General features: G+C 40.2%; 3 protein-coding genes across 6 annotated transcripts in view; all 3 read right to left on the reverse strand.

Moving 5' to 3' along the window:
* The window catches only part of LOC115629758 (amyloid-beta-like protein), a 104,281-nt gene extending 99,785 nt beyond the window's left edge, over window positions 1-4,496 (reverse strand). For all 4 annotated transcript variants that reach the window (XM_030526303.1, XM_030526304.1, XM_030526305.1 and 1 more), the window contains exons 1-2: window positions 4,477-4,496; window positions 2,951-3,211 (exon numbers count right to left, since the gene is read on the reverse strand). In XM_030526303.1, coding sequence (XP_030382163.1) covers window positions 2,951-3,025 — 75 coding nt within the window. In that variant the 5' untranslated portion in view covers window positions 3,026-3,211; window positions 4,477-4,496. The remainder of the gene's footprint in view (window positions 1-2,950; window positions 3,212-4,476) is intronic.
* Window positions 4,497-7,698: 3,202 nt separating this feature from the next.
* LOC115629705 (mucin-2-like) lies at window positions 7,699-12,170 on the reverse strand. The gene is made up of 3 exons (XM_030526225.1): window positions 12,117-12,170; window positions 8,645-8,715; window positions 7,699-8,578 (listed from the first exon to the last, which is right to left on the reverse strand). Exons 1-3 carry the CDS (start codon window positions 12,168-12,170, stop codon window positions 7,699-7,701), a joined length of 1,005 nt encoding a protein of 334 aa, XP_030382085.1.
* Window positions 12,171-13,076: 906 nt separating this feature from the next.
* Window positions 13,077-14,558, reverse strand: LOC115629706. Its single transcript, XM_030526226.1, has 2 exons — window positions 13,234-14,558; window positions 13,077-13,170 (listed from the first exon to the last, which is right to left on the reverse strand). The coding sequence occupies exons 1-2, from the start codon at window positions 14,556-14,558 to the stop codon at window positions 13,077-13,079; spliced, it is 1,419 nt and encodes a 472-aa protein (XP_030382086.1).
* Window positions 14,559-16,414: the final 1,856 nt, after the last annotated feature.

The following is a 16,414-nucleotide window of genomic DNA, read 5'->3' on the forward strand; positions in this document are numbered from 1 at the left end:
AAATTGCTATATTTTGAGCAAAAGCAATGTCGTTGCTCCTGATTTTTTGGCCAAAAACAACAACGTTATCATGTCTCATCAGATTTGCTTCCCTGCGACTTTTTCCAATTCCCCTAAACTGAAGAGACCAGTGAAAGGAAAGCGTTTTGCCACAATTGATGAGATAAAGGTAGAATCAAATAACGAGCTGGTGGCCATACCGAAAAGCGCATTTCAGAAGTGCTTCGAGGATTGGAAGAAGTGCATTATATCTGGGGGAATTAATTTAAAGGGGACAAAACTGCATATTGATGAATAAATAAATACTTTTCAAAAAATTCAAAATTCACCATTTCTTTTGAACAGACCTCGTATAAGTGCATATGTGTACTATATGTGTCTGTTTGTGTGTGTACTCGTATTTGTGTATGGCCAGACAAATTGCTTTGAATCATTTTACAAACGTCGAAATTGGTAAGGCAAGCACGTCGACAATGTCGAAGTCCAACGGGTGGTCGGGTCAGTTTCTATTCGGAACGGGCACTGTATTCTTGTATTGCTGGGGTCACGCAAATTGTTTTGAAATAATAAAAAAAAGACGAGGACGACGACGACGAAGAAGGCATTTCAGTTAAGCGCATATGGAAAAATAATGTGCGGCCATAACTTTAAGCACAGAGTGTGGCAGACTGACTGAACGAATCAAAATTAAATTACATTATAAGAGTAATGTCCTAGAACTGTCGCTTTAGTTCTCAGAAAACCTTTGGTTGTCTGTGCAAATTGTGGGTCGTTGAGCGCCAATGGCTTATTTGATTTATTCAGAATAAACAACATAATTTTGTTTTCCATCAACTAGTGAACACCTACGCTTTAGCCGGAACCGGGTTCACGTCCTCACTGCATTTATTATGGAAAACTGTGTCAGTGGCCATCATTTGACATTAGAAGCAAAAGAGAAACATCGCCTGACTTAATTGACTGACAGACAAGTACAGTAATATTTTCCCTGTAAATACTGACTATTACACTCGCAATTACAACAACTTAAATAAAATGATTATTTCATCAATATTTCAATTTAAGCCGCTTAAGATACATATGTGAATGAACTTAACGACTTATTCGTGAATAAATTATTGCCAAAGACAATTCCCTAAATACCTTCAGCCGGATAAACATGAAATCATTGCCATATTACTGCTTTATTTATTTTAAATCAACTGTAAATACATATTAAAATTTTCCCAAAGATTTGCAGGCTCTATTCCCCTCCTGTTGCTATTACTGCAAAAATTGGACTGAGTGGGATTTCTGTTTGCAGATCTGCTTCATTTAATAATGTGCTTGTCGTTCTTCTTAATGTGAAGCTTAAAATATATATTGATTAAATAATAAATGTCGCTGTTAGTTGTACTAAGAAGTTCTGTTTGAACTTTTGAAGAAAGGGCTATGCAGTTCATTGAACTACCTTCTGCTTCTCTTTATTGTGAGGAAGTGTAGATAAACATACTATTGAGCATTAACAAGTCTTTACTTGTCTTAAAAAAGTTTGTTTTTCTATTTATTCGGTCGCCTTTAACTGATTTCGTTTACATTAACCGAAGCTTCAACTTTAAAAGAGTCGTATTCGATTAGTTGATAAAGTTTTGTAGCTTCAAAGGCTTTTCATTTAGCTTTATTTAAAAGGAGAAGAAAAAACGCTCACACTTACATTTGAGTTCTCTGAATATTTCATATTTCTTCCATCGAATTGAAATTCAAAGTTGGCCGAAATGGCCTGGCAGCTATTTTCAATGAAGCAATGAAGCGCAAATAATTGTTTCATAAAAGAGTTTATTTTTCGAATTTCTGAATTCTGATTGAACTGTTTTTTTTTTCTCCCCTCCAATGTATGTATTATCATTTTGTTAAGCAGTAGGAGATGGAATGAGTAAATAGGATTTGAATTTCTGCTGTCTCTTTGATATTCAAAGGTATGTGGGGAACAAGCAAGAATAGACAGTTGGGAATTTTCATTTTATATTTTTATATTGTTAAAAATGGGCAGGAGGGCCGAATTCAAATTAATTCAGTCTTTTGAACCGTTCTTGCCATTAAATACACCTACATACTCATATGTGCACCGAAAATGTCATTAATTAGATATGGGTATATAGAACAGTGAATGAGTGTGTGTGTACTCGTATGTGTGCGTGTGGCAAATAAAAAAAAAGAAAAGCAAACGCAAAGCAAACGCCTGCCATTAAACAAAGGAGCCCAAAACAAAAGCATATTCTAAACGGCTGCTTCAGCGGTAAAAGAGTTGGCCAGCATGCAGGAGGGGTAGCCAGGCACACGTAGGCAGGCTGATGAGATGGTAGGATCGCAGGATGGCAGCTTGGCAGCTTGGTAGCATGGTAGCATGGCAGTGTGGCATGCGCGGCAACTAAGCAGGCGGCTGTAGCTGCTTGTGGCTGCTTTTATATGCAAATTGGCTGGGCACCAAAAAAGTATGCTACACAAAAGTATACATGTGTATATGTGTGCGAAAGCGTTGTGTGCGTGTAAATGATGTGCGTGTGTATTAGTGTGTGTGCTTACTTTTGACGCCTACTGCTGTTGTTGCTGTTGCTGCTGCCGCTGCGGTAGCGGCCAAAAAATTGTTTAATTAAGCCAATATTTGCGCACACTCGTGTCCTGTGTGTGCAAGTGTATGTATGTGTGTGTGTGTGTTTGTTCACTCGATTACTGTGAAACACATTGCGTAGCATACTTTGCGGCTGCATATGAAATACTTGGCCTAAAGGCACACACACACACACACCAAAGCACAGGTGTGCTCGGCTCGTGTCTCTGCCCATTCTCTCACACAAACACACAAACACACACACACAGATACGCATAGGCATACTCGTATGTAGATATATATATATAGTATATGTATATTATCTATGTATATAGCTATGTTTGTTCAGATAGTATGACTCACCTGCACCGTGCCAATGACAACGACAACAGCCAAAAGGCCTTGCAGCAACAAATTACGACGCAACGACGCGCACATTTTCTTTACCACTGGCTCTTCGCTCTAATACGCTCTACTGTTTATTTCTTCTGTCTTCGCTTTTCCTCTGAATTTGGTGTGAGAGTGTGCGTGTGTGCGTGTGTTTTAACACGTTTTCGATTGTTGTTTTTGCTGTTGCTGTTGCTTTTTGTTTGATTTCTCTCTTTTTCAGTTATTTGCTCTCAACTGTGTCACACAAGCATGAGGAATAATCAGGCAAATAAAATTAAGAAAAAATTAAGGCAACTCTGCATTAACAATAAAGAAAACAAGAAACAATGGAAACTTTTCCTCGTTTTCGTTTACGCTGCCCCCAAAACTGTGCAACGGACACGAAATTCAACTACAAAGTGTACACGCATACACACACACACACACACAAGCACACTAGCACACATTGTATGAGTGCGTGTGTGTGTGTGTGCGTGCGTCGAACGTAGTAGTATTTTATTGTGGAACGTAGTAGAAGCAACCAAGTGTGCTGCGAGAGATAGAGAGCGAGCACTGAATTGAGAATGACGGCGAGAGAGAGGAGAGAGAGCAAGAGAGAGCAGAAGCAAAGTACAGGCACATGTGCGCTACTCGTCAGTTCGCCTACTCGCCAATGGTATTGGTCTTGGTCTTATTGTTTTCCAAATCTCCTGCGCTCGAGCTATTGCAGCATAAACGATTAACGCTCAGCATAGCATGCCTTTAAGAGAACCTGTTGGTACTAGGTTGTTAACTCGAAACTGTCACGAACTTAAAGAACTTGAACATTTCTAAAGAGAGACTGTATTCAATGCCATTTATTTCAAACCGAGTTCAGCGTCTTAAGCCCAAGAAATGTAAACGCTTTACACACTCAAAGTATGCCCCAAATTGTTTGCTTTGCTATTCAATCCTATCGTCATCGTTACCGCTATGCTCATCGATTCAGCACGGCATTACTTTTGTGCTTGCTTCAATTTAAAAAAAAAAAAAAAAAAAACACTTTGAATTGGAATTGGAGTCAGCTGAAGCGACATAACGCTGCGTGAGCGAACAATGCAGCATTGCGCACGCACACTTACAGGACACACATCGACACAAACAGCCCTCTCTCTCTCCCTCTCCCACTCTCACTCCCACTCCCTCCTTGCTCCTTCTCTATCAGTCGCGAACTCCCTGTGACTGACTCTCGTGCGTTGCGCAAAAATGTTAAACAGCAACACAAAACGATTTTCTTTTTTTTTTGTTTAACTGACACAACAAATGACTAAATTGAAAATTAAATCAAAAAAAAAATTATTTTCGTAAATTGATTTCGGTTTAAGACTCTTTGCACTGTGTTTATGTTTTTCTTCAACATTTGTATTTGTACACGCACTGAAAAAAAATAAATAATTCGAATGCCGACACAACAACAAAAAAAAAGTTCTAATGATTTTTTTTTCTTCTGCTATTGTGGAATTTTTGGACTTGACTCGAACCAGGTTAGAAATTTGCTGTTCTGTTTGTTCTGGGCGCAAGCAACTGAAGAGTACTTGGCGCTACGAACGCTCACAAACGACTGCAAGTGGCGGTGACCGCACGAGCGACTCGTTGCCTCCAAAAGGAGCGGCGACTGCGCAGTCGGAGCATCGAGTCCTGCGCCTCGCATGCAAGCCGAACAATCGATATTTAATGCGAAATGTGCCCTCACGGGGGTGGATTTCCAGCCAACAGCAGGTGCAGCCCTGGTGCAAAAGCTCAGCTTCAGAAAGCTCTCAAGCGATGCATACGCATGAGCAGGAAAAGGTTTCCGCTCGAAAATTCTTATGCAGTGCAGTTCTCTGAACACTGCAACTGAAGCTCTCCAAACGCGGCTTATTTCGAATGTCGGACAGAGACATTGTGAATTGGTTAGGTCCGCGAAATAATTTTGTGTTACAGTACATCCTTTTTGGAAGGAACTAAAATGCTGATTCTCTCTTTAGTTTTATGCAAACCTTACAAGATTAACAATGGGGATCTTTTTTCTCGCTCAATTAAAGATTTTTTGAAAGAGTATAAACAGTCGTAGACAAATGATGCTTTAAGATTAGCACAATAGAGATATACTTAGTAATGTTATTTGAAATAGACATGTTCATTTGTCCGAGCGTATGAACACCGAGAACTTTTCAAATAATACAACTAGCAGCACCAAATTTTGTATGTAGACTTGTCTGAGCTACATGCACATCAAGTTTATTATAAACCATATACCACCTTCGTACTTTATATAGGTGTCATGAAAAGTGCCAAAAACTTTTCTCTTTATAAGCTTTATAAGCTTTATAAGCATATTTTTAAATAATTTGACACCAATAAATTGTCAACTTTGTCACTCTTATTTCTTTCAATCAGCCCATATTTTTTTTAATATTTCTGTTGAGAATCGATCACATTCGTTTTGGCATTAAGTTAACTACATTTTAAAGAAATCGTTCAAAATATTATAGTACTTCCCATCCATACACGGATTGTGAGAAATGATGGTCCAACGATTTTGAAATGGGTTAAGATCGTGCCTTGATGCTGGCCTCGCTGTTGTTCCCCATGGATTGGAGCTTATTTAATTCGCAGACCTATTGAGTGATAAAGTAAATTCATTTTATTCAAATGTTCAATCTTGCATAATTAATTCTAGACTTTGTTAGCAAAAGCCATGATTAGATCATCATCAGCATAAGTGCGTGAAAAGATCTCCTAAGAATACGCACTTGAAGCACAAGTTGTAGGCTTAGTGGCTTTGTTTTGAATCAATCGTGTTTATTAAAAATATCTTAAGCTATTGCCAAAAAACAGTTCTGTGCACTCGGTTCTATATATTATTTTATGATATAATATGCGTAGAGTTTCGTAAAAATCAGCTTCTGGCTCAAAGAATCTTTCATTACGAAAAGGCGTGGGATTAAGAATGGGGGAAAAAAAAATGAAATGAACAACTTTTTAACAGATAGAATGTCCCTCTTCTTGTTCTGTCCAAAAAAAAAGCGTTTTCGGTTGTAAACAGGGGTATATTGGCTATGAAGCATAATTGAAGACAAAGTATAAAGAAAAGTCGCCTAAGTCTCCAATTTGTGCCATTTTTTTCTTTTATGTAATACACATATAAAGTTATTTAAGCTTTAAAGTCTATTAAAAAAATAGAAACATATATATATATATAATAACCTACAATATATTTATCCTTTTTGTGTCTTACAAAAATTTCTTAGCTATGATAATGCTTGCAGCCCTGGCTCTAGTTTCTTTGAAAATTTCGATATACGAATTTATTGTGCACTTTCGAAAAGAAATCATTTCAGGTATTTCATACATACATATATTATGTGCTAGGGCGTACGCAGGGGGGGGGAGGGGGGGGGGCCGTTGCACCCCCCTAGAAAAAATTTTTCCATATAAAGTCGACCACACGTTCATTATTATGACGCTCTATTTCGCCTTAAGATGGATCTGCGTTGAATTTGTTGAAGTTTTTTCATCGATCATATGCATAAATTATTTTTTAAATGCATCGGGCATTATTTAATCAAAATTTTAATTTTTTGGGCCCCCCCTTTGGTAAAAGCTGGCTACGCCCTTGATTATGTGTGTGTATACTGCGCATGCGTTGGGTTTGGATAGTCCTAGTCAGGACAAGAACCCAGAAAGCTCTTCAAAGAGGAGACATCAACTGAATAATTCATTTGAGTCTACCCGGCAAGGCTCAAAGGACTATTAGCAAGCTTCGTTTTACGTTCATGGTTTTATGTTTCGCAAAAGAGATTATTAGTTAGTAAAACTACTATATACGTGTGGTTACCATAAATCGCGATTAGAACATATTAAATATGTATATATATACATATATTTCGAATTCCACTATTTACAATTACTCGGCAAACTGTTAAGGTTTTATAGAAAAAATATATAAAAATAAATAAGTACAATTGATTCAGAAATTTACATTAATGTACATTGATAATAATAATTAAATTAATTATCATTTTAAATGTCATCCAAATCGATCGATTCTGGGAAAAGGTATTAGATTTTCTTCATGATTTTACTTCTCTAAAGCATATAGCACAGCAGGCTTTTTTGTTTTGGATTTAAAGTAACATTCTCTCTTGTTTTATATACTTTTATGATGCTTACAGTGGGCGCCAAAAGTCTACATACGACCCCATATTTTGCTACCTGGCAGAACCAAAGGTATTTGTTAATAAAATAATTATGCAGTTTCGTAACTTTTCTCTTTTTATGAAAGAAAACGGCAAATCATAAACTTCATATGTATTCTTACAAAGATTTAACAGTTTGGAAATTGGGGTCATATGTAGACTTTTAGCGCCCACTGTATTTATTATGTTGCTAAAGAGAAACAGCCCGTTGAAAAGTGTGGCAAACATTTGTGACAAATGGTGAAGCATTTTATTTATTTACTTTAATTTTTACAATCCTAGGCTTTTAGTATTAAATATTAGTATTTATTTCATACAGTATTTATTAGCATTTGTTCTAATTAAGTTTTGCGTTCAAATCGGTAGCATCCGATTAGGCTAAAATAAATTAAACTATCCAGGTGGGTAAGAAAAAAAAGTTCCGGCCAAATACCGGCTGGTATATCGTTTGAGAACTCTGCTATACGATGTCGATCGAATCAGTCTAGGCTTTCTAACAACTAGATGCTAAGGAGGCTGCAACTAGACGAGACTATTTGAGTCCACGGCCGGCGTGGTGTCCTGTGCCTCAATCAGCAATTTGGGTCTGGCCGTGGTGTTGCCGGCCGGATTGGCCGGCGTCGAAGGAGCATTTTGCTCGCCAGTGACTGCTGTCAGAGCTGGAGCCTGTGCCTGAGCCTGAGCCTGAGTCAGAGCCTGGGCAGCAACATCCTCATCATCGTCCTCCATGTTGCGAGCCTGCATTTGTGCGGCGCTCTCCGCAGATGCGGAGTCAGCCGTGGAACTGATGGTGACACCTGAGCCACTGGCAGCAGAGCTCGGCGGCATGGCGGCGACGCTCACCGGACACATGCAGGGCACAAACTGAATGCGAGTGCCACTCTTGTCCATCAGGGTGGTGCTCTGCGGCTGATAGTTGAAGTACTCCGGATACGGGTATTGCGGTCGGGCATTATACAGATTATTCACCCGTCGACTGTACGTGGGATAGTCCGACTGGTAGGCGAAACGGGGCGGCAGTGGTGGCAGCTCTGTGCTGCTCGTTGTAGTCGGTGGTGCAGGAGTAGTCGTCGTCGTTGTTGTGGTGCTCGTAGTGGTAGTCGTCGGTGTGGTGGTCGTCGTGGGTGCCGCTGTAGTTGTGCTGCTAATCGGTGGACTGCTGGAGAGCGCTGGCGGCGTCACGCCCGGTTTGCCCGCATCGTGGCGTCTGGCGGCGGCATAGCTGGTTATGGCATACGGATCGTAGCGTGGACTCGACAAGAGCGGTGTCTGCGCCGCCCCAAAGCCAAAGAATGGAAAGCTTAGCGGACTACCCGGCAGCGGCTGGTACGTATAGGTGCGGAAATAGGTGAGCGGGATTTGCTGCATCATCGCGGGTGCGGGTGCGGATGCGGGTGCTTCGCTGTGTGGAAACATAGAAGGGTTCAGCTAGATTATTAAACAAGGCCCCACATCCTGTGCCACTTACGTTGTGGTTGGTGCGGTTTGAGGCCACCAAAACGCATTTGCCGCTGGCAATGTCCATAGAACGCCAATAAACTAAAAGAACAGATCGCAAGAACGAAAGAAAAGCCAAAAAAATAAAGTGAAAAATTCATGTTCAATTAGAAACAATTAAAATCAGTCTAAACGACTTTGTTGTTACAATTGATAAAAGGCTTCCAATACTGACTGATCGGAACATCTAATGTTTATAGCTTTTTAATTGTTTCTGTTAATGACGACCATCGCAAGTATAGTAGTACTCGTAGTTCCCGCAACTCCTATTCAAGCTATTTTGGACATTTTTCACGTTTGATCCATGAAATCCATGGATCCAGCATTATTTTTACGTTATCGAGATATTAATATTTAGCTCCTTCACCTTACTCCTACCATTCCCGTAGAATTATGTCTACATCCACAAAATATTTCATCTTCAACGTTGATCATATCTTTAGATTTATTTGAAAATAATAACGCATATATGAGAGATATAGAATATTTATATTTGGTCTAGCTCTGTATATGCATATAGTTTCATCTCTAGTCTCACCATTAAAACAAACAGACGGACTACAAAGCCGATCGAAGGAGAAAATGAGGGGATTCCCGCGGCACCAGATTTTTCCTACAGCTCTGAATACAACATGTTTAATCATAGTACTTTACGGAGCATTTAAGTTGTACGATTCGAAACAGCGTTTCTTCTCGCTAGCCCCGTAGATTAAAATTGTTTATACTATAAAATATTATAACAAAATAAAGGTTATGTTGAACGTTAATAAAATTGTAGAGTACAGTTTTATTATAACTTGAATGCTCAATACTGCACGTTTGAATTTATTTGTAACTATGAGTTCGCTCTAATCTAAAAAAAAAGTTCTACACAGCGTTACCTTTGACTCCTCATACCCCTTGGCTATACAGTTCTTGAGGTACTTAAGACCTAAAAGTATTCGATTCCGTCTATATTATTAATTTTGAAAGTAATTCTTGACATCGTCCCAAGCTATAAAGCTGAGCAAGAGATTAATGCCAAAGAAAGCAATAAAACTTTGGATTACATATGTTGGCTAAGAAGAGAGACTGAGAGAAGATTTGAGATGTGGTAGGATATTTACTTTTTTCGTTTGGAACATTAGGAATGTCCCAAAACGATTAATGACTAATATGTTCGTTGCATTAGATTGATGGAAAATACGTAACAGCCTGCTTTCCTATGCCTGGTATAATCAAATAAAGAGTTTTATAGGCATATTCATGTATTCTTCATTTAACAAAGTTGATCTAAAAACCTAAATTACACAGCAGGAACAAGAACAGGTGCTGCGTCAACCCAGACAAGATTAATTAGCACTATGCGAGCTGTCTTTTTCTGTAGCGCCTATTAAAAAAAATTGAGAAAATAATGACCTACATAACTGATATATAATTTATATCTTTGGCACCTTCTAAGAGCTATAGACAGGATCCACAAATAGACAAATCAACGAACCCGGCTCTGTTTTTTGGCAACACCTTCTATAGTTTCGGGTACACGAATAAGAACAAGTCCTTACTTAACATTGAACGCCTATCTGCCTTTATGGAGTCAAATTCTTATCAAATTGATTATCCTTAGCTCACTTCAATGGAGATTTGGAACGGCTTAGGGATTTTTTGCAAGGATTTGCCCTTTTTAGTGGCTTGTTGATTCAAGCATTCCGATTTGCACTTTTATGTAATGGCGGAGAAAAAAACACAACTTAGATGACAATTGTCGAGCACATACCACAAAAAACTGCCACATTTTGTCTCTGTTTTCACGAACTCTTGACACCGTTCACTATTCTTGTTAGTCTATCCTTTGCGACAGGATATGCGCACACAGAAAAGTCAGCGCGCGGAGATTACTTAAAAAAAAATAAAAATAAATAAATAAATGAAGCTCGTTCTGGTTGCACTAAACAGAGTCGCGTCTTCGCGGCACACACGCATGCGCAGCTGCAGTTCTTTTAAAACGAAAAATAGTTAGACGGCGAGCTTTTATACGCGCGCCATCTGCCCGCTTGCGGGGCAGCTGATGGACAGCTGCATGGATGGATGGATGGATGGACGCCCCCATGGGCCATGGGACGGGCAGATCAATTGTCTGCCCAACAGCAATGATCGTAAAACATGAAAGCCACAGCAGCGCGCATGCTTCTTCGACTGTTTCTCTTCTCTCTCTCTCTCTCTCTCACCTTCGTTCTCACTCGTTCTCTTCAACTGCCAACATTTTTAGTTGTCTTCGTATGCTTTTTCGTTTTGTTTTTTTTTTTCTTGGATAGAACAACAAGAAAATTAATTGCAGGCTTGGAAAAATCTACAAAAAAAAAAAAAAGAGTCGTAAGAGCGAAAAATAAGCTGGGAAATCAATAATAATAATGAACGCATGTTTAGAATAGAAAGCCACATCATTGACTAAATGATTGAATGAATGACGGCACGTTGCAGCAAGAACTTCGGCCCAGGTGGGCTGGGCTGAACTCGGTCTGGGTCTTGGCCTCAGTCTCAGTCTCAGACTTCGTCTCTAGTCGCTGCTGCTGCTGTTGTTGTTGTTTTGTTGTTGCGGCGTTTCTTAAAAGGGCGGACTGTTCATCCATTGGGACCATTGGGCGTTGGCAATGAATTGGCCATAAAACTTGTTGATGACTTTTTCTCGCCATGTTTGTTGTACAACATTTTTTGCTTTTTAACACATTGGCTGGGAAATTCGTTTTGTTTTGTGCGGTCAGCAACAAAATTGGGTCAAAGAGTCCTAAACTTTATTTATTTATTTTTGCAACGATTATGCAATCAAAGCGACCCTGCAAGTGAAGACTTTGGTATTCCCCCCCCCCCCCCCCCCCCCCTCCACCTCTTTGGCTCTATTGAGTTGTCTAAGCTTATGTTTTATGGCAACTTTCTAGACACACATACACACAATGGACTCGCCTTAAGCCACACGGGGCTTTGCTCAGGAATTTATTATCGCTTTTATGAGCTGTAAACCAAACTGTTCCAGTTAGAATGCGTTTGGGTCGCGCATTCCCAATGCGCGCATCTCACAAATGCATTTCTTGAGAGGCGTTAATGAGCGTGATTCTAATGGCCCATCAACTCGCACACGAACAATTCAATTGTGTAACTTAAAAGAGAGCGGGAGAGCAAGTAACTCCATTTCTTAGCATCATCTTTTGATCACATTTCAGTCAGATTGAGCGGGGTGGACTAATCTGAAAAACTAAACTGAACTATGCTTCAAACTAAGAACAAACTTCTTTTACATTCTCAATGCACATATCTCACACGTAGTTCTAATGGCCCATCAACTGAATTATATAACTTAAAAGAGAGCGGGAGATATTCGTAGCTTCATGGCTTAGCATCATCATCTTTGGACTTGGAAGAAGAGACTATAATCACACAAACTGAACTCAACTATTCTGCGGACTTACCAGAGAGTGGAAGAGCAAGTAACTCCATTTCTTAGCATCATCTTTTGATCGCATTTCAGTTAGATAGGGCGGGGTGGACTAATCTGAAAAACTAAACTGAACTATGCTTCGAACTAAGAACAAACTTCTTTTACATTCTCAATGCACATATCAAGTGAATTGTATAACTTAAAAGGGAGCTGGAAAGCGAGAGATATTCGTAATTCCATGGCTTAGCATCATCATCTTTGGACTTTGAAGAAGAGACTATAATCACACAAACTGAACTCAACTATACTTCGAACTTAACAGAGACTGGGATAGCGGGAGATATTCGTAACTCTATTACTCGGCCACATCGTATTTTGACTCTAAAGAACAGACTGATATAAAAACTCACTACAAACCGCAAAAAGTCTTAAGTATGCTTCTTCCTTTTTTGTAAGGAAATGATTCTACGAAGACAAAATTTCTTATGTGTCAAAAGAACCTGACGAAACAGTCGATAGGAAATTATCCACTTGCTCATCTGTTTATCTTACGAAACAGTCGATGGGAAATAATTCTGAGAAGTCATACCTTTTTCGTATTTTGCCCTTAAAACTAGAATCAAAAGAAGATATCACAAAATGTTTGGTGGGAAAAAGTGTTATACTAAGAAAATGTCTTGTGTTCCTGTAACAGCAACATAAATTACTAGAAAAGAAAAAAGTACTCATGTAAGTTATTTGGAAATTGCAAAATATAAGTATCAGTCCGCATTTATCTATAATGTCGTATTTTTTATTTGTTCAAAAATTATATGATATAAATATAAATATCATTCAAAAATCGTATAGTTTTTCCATACAGTTAATCTTTTAAAGTCTTCTTATAGAAAGTATTTGGAAGATTTGCTATCGACTACTATTATTTTATTCGTTTTGTGGAAATCGAGTATCAAACTTCCTTTTGTACATCTATTCATCATCAACGACCACCCTACGTTTTTAAATTAATTGCATTCTGCGTGTACTTGGAGGTATAGTATTTGGTTTTCCCGTATGTCTGGGAGCTGTGATGCGGTCCCTTGTAGCTACAGAGAAACAAAACCCATTGAGTTCAGTTCAAAATCAGGACCATTTGCCAAGTTACTCACCGGGAATTCAAAATAAACCAGGTGTTGTTCGGTTCATGCTCCGTAGAAGCATCACCCCTAAAAGGGCTTCCAACACTGTTCCTGCTGATGATGCTCCCGGGTTCTTGGAGCAGCTTGCCAAGCGTGTAAACGGGAAAGGCGTAGAACTCACGCTTCCCGGCATAACGCGAGCTCTGGCGCTGAACGGGTGGTGTGATGGTTGTGCTCTCTGGCTGCTCGGATGGGGCTCCGGTGTGTGGGCGCTCGAGACTCTCATCGACATATACGATGTGGAAACTGGATGGCGGACTGCTGGTGGTGGTCTGGACTAGCTCTGGCTCCTTGGATGGCAGCAGTTGCTGCTGCAGTTGTTCGATTTCCTGCTCCAAGCTGCCTAGCTCCAGTTCCAGACCCAGGCTCTGGCTGCTCTCATTCGAATCGGTGGGCTGGCGGTGGTTGTGGCGATGATGGCGAGTGGTCTGCAAGGAAGCTGGCAACGTTGGCTGCCATTGCACTTCCTGTGGCGAGTGGTAGGCGGTATATTGCTTGGCCTTCTTGCGTTTCCGTTTGCGGTGGCTGCGCGGCAGCTGAGTCTCGTGGGGCGTGGCATCGGTGGTGGTGTGTGGGGGAGGGGGTCTGGTTGATAGCATCAGGCTGGTGGGCGGGCTGATAGCTTCATGGGCGTAGAAGGGTATCAGCGTCAGATTGAGGAGTTCCCGATGACCCGGAAAACGGAAACGCTCCACAATTGGCTTGGGCCGGAACATGGGTGTCGATGGCGGATAGAGCACCTGCCCCGGCACCGGCTCCTTCATCGGATATCGCTGAGTGCTCAGCATAGTGTTCACTATCAGCTCACCCCTGGTGCCATTGTACACAAATAGTGGATACTGATCGGCCATGGGCAGCGCATTATCCCCCGGTGCACTGTCAAAGATGGGCAGCGCCATTGGCTGTCGTCGCCGTTGCGCCACCGCCGCTGGTTTGTGGCTGTGGCGGCGCTGCTGCACGTAGCTATGTGGCAGCTGTAGACGTCGTGGCAGCATGTGGCGTGGCTGTGCCACTGGCTGGGGCAGCGACAGTGCCAGTGGCAGTGGCTGCGACTGCCCAGTGGCGGCCTGTGGTGCGCCTTGGCGCACCAGAAACGTTATGGACGCCGGCTCCATGTAGCGCGCCTGTCGCGGCGGCTCCAGCGTTGTGCTCGTTTCCAGCAACTCCTGCCGATTCTCACGCTCGCGCTTCGCCAACTGATCCTCCAGTATCCAGAGCGGTCGGTTGGCCCTCATCGGCTGCTGCTGGGTAAGCACGCCGCTCAGCAAGGCCATCAGTATCGCTGTCACGTCCATTCGCATGCGCCTCACTCGCTCGATTAAATGGAGAGGCGCTGGTGACAAACCGAGTCTTTATAGTCTTCAGACCTCCGAATTACTGGCACACGCACATGTGCCAGCACAGACAAGTACACTTCAAGAAACCATCAAGTATTTTCATTCTAAAATCAAAATCAAGCACGAATCTACAAGTAATTATCATAAACTTATACACATTGTTCTAAGCATCCAAATACAGTGCAAGCTCGATAGCTCAAACAACCATTTCGTGCTCATTGTAGACGCTGTAAGATCTGTGGTTTCATTTTTTTCCCTATTTAGTATATACTGTTTACATAATTTCTTTGGAATTGTTGTTGCGTCGAAGACTAACGCAGCTCTAGCTGTCGGGCTTATTGAGGTTATACTGTACTTAATAATATACACATTGAAGTACATTCTTTCGTTTTTTTGATCAAAAATCGTGATGAATGGGTTTGGATTCACGGCAAAAAGGTATTTTTCCTTCTACTTCTTTTCTTCCACTTTATTTTCTTTTCTACAAACATAATACACCCTTTCTAAGCAAGCACTTTTCCAATATTTGCATACCATTGATAGAAAAGTAACGTGCTCTATCTCGCTTGATATTTAGGGGCAATTTCATCGTACAATGGTAATACAATTTACTTTTATATATTTAAACTTGAAAAAGCAAATAAATTCGATGGCGACAAATGGAAAATGGGAACTGACTCTATTTTCATATCATGATTAGCTCAACAAACACACCTACTTGACCCATGTTCCTTAATATAGTCCAAAACAACTGAAGCTAATAGCTGATAACCCACTCGAAAACTCTAGTCCATTTGAGTTGCATTCACGAGTCTTACTCTTCTACTTGTTTCACTTTTTGAGTTTCTTTCTTAGTTATACTTTATGATATCTTGAATTCTTTTGCATATTTTTAGGTTTTTCTTTTTGTCATTATTATTATTATGATTATTTTCTTGTATATATATTTATATTGTTGTTTGCAAAGTTAGCAGTTTCAAATAAAATAAATACAAAAATTATTTTCTGTATTAGCATCCATCGTGGACAATCATTAAATAGGTTAAATAGATTTGACAATTAATTCATTTCAGTCCCAGGGGAGGTCCAGATTAAAATACATGTTTATTGCTTAAACATTTTATATAAAAATCTGTCTTTTTTCTCTGAGTGTACATACTCGTAATTAGGTACTCACTCACTTACAACTTACTTTCATTTGGCGAATCACACAAAGCAGACCGCACATCGCACTTTGCAACTGGTTCTGAGCAGGTTGTGGAGTTCAGTGGGTAAGCAAGTTGCATTTGTCGGACGTTTGGGCCCCAATTGGCCACTAGGTCACACAAATGAGAGGCCAACTAAATGTACGTAATGACAGAGAAACACACCACTAAGTGAATACGCTTCCAATTTCCAAATAGATACAAACTGCTGAGATAAAACAAGACTCAGTTATGAAGTTGACCAAAGCGCGAATTCCTACAACTACTTTAAACAGTAGATCGAGGGTTCTAGACTCTAGTCTAGAAATGTGGTTTGTTTTTAAGAAAATAGTTGTTAGCAAGCGAGAAAATGTGAATGAAAAATCAACAGTTTGGTTAAACTTTTGGTCTAATCTGCTGAGGCCATATTACTCACCTATTCAAGCTCCTTGCCAAGTTCCATAAGCAAAATGTTTTCACGATCCTCCAAAAACCTAGCCAGCAAAATTAGGACCTTCTAGGTTTTCTTCTAGGCTTCATCATTTCTAGAACATATTCAAATTTGAAGTCAATCTTAGACAACAATTTGTGAACCTGTTAACAGAAATGTAACTGAATCCCGCACTGACC

This window comes from Scaptodrosophila lebanonensis, unplaced genomic scaffold, assembly GCF_003285725.1.
Source record: "Scaptodrosophila lebanonensis strain 11010-0011.00,11010-0021.00 unplaced genomic scaffold, SlebRS2 tig00000163-arrow-arrow-pilon, whole genome shotgun sequence".
Lineage (NCBI taxonomy): Eukaryota > Metazoa > Arthropoda > Insecta > Diptera > Drosophilidae > Scaptodrosophila > Scaptodrosophila lebanonensis.

What these genes read in the sequence shown, in the direction of transcription:
- LOC115629705 (XM_030526225.1), bottom strand. Translation starts at nt 12,170, where the DNA reads ATGCGATCAAAAGATGATGCTAAGAAATGGAGTTACTTGCTCTTCCAC. An exon ending in ACTTGCTCTTCCACTCTCTG is followed by an intron (nt 8,716 to 12,116) that starts GTAAGTCCGCAG and finishes CTGTTCTTTTAG; the next exon opens with TTTATTGGCGTTCTATGGAC. An exon ending in CAAACCGCACCAACCACAAC is followed by an intron (nt 8,579 to 8,644) that starts GTAAGTGGCACA and finishes GTTTCCACACAG; the next exon opens with CGAAGCACCCGCATCCGCAC.
- LOC115629706 (XM_030526226.1), bottom strand. Translation starts at nt 14,558, where the DNA reads ATGGACGTGACAGCGATACTGATGGCCTTGCTGAGCGGCGTGCTTACC. An exon ending in TGGTTTATTTTGAATTCCCG is followed by an intron (nt 13,171 to 13,233) that starts GTGAGTAACTTG and finishes GTTTCTCTGTAG; the next exon opens with CTACAAGGGACCGCATCACA.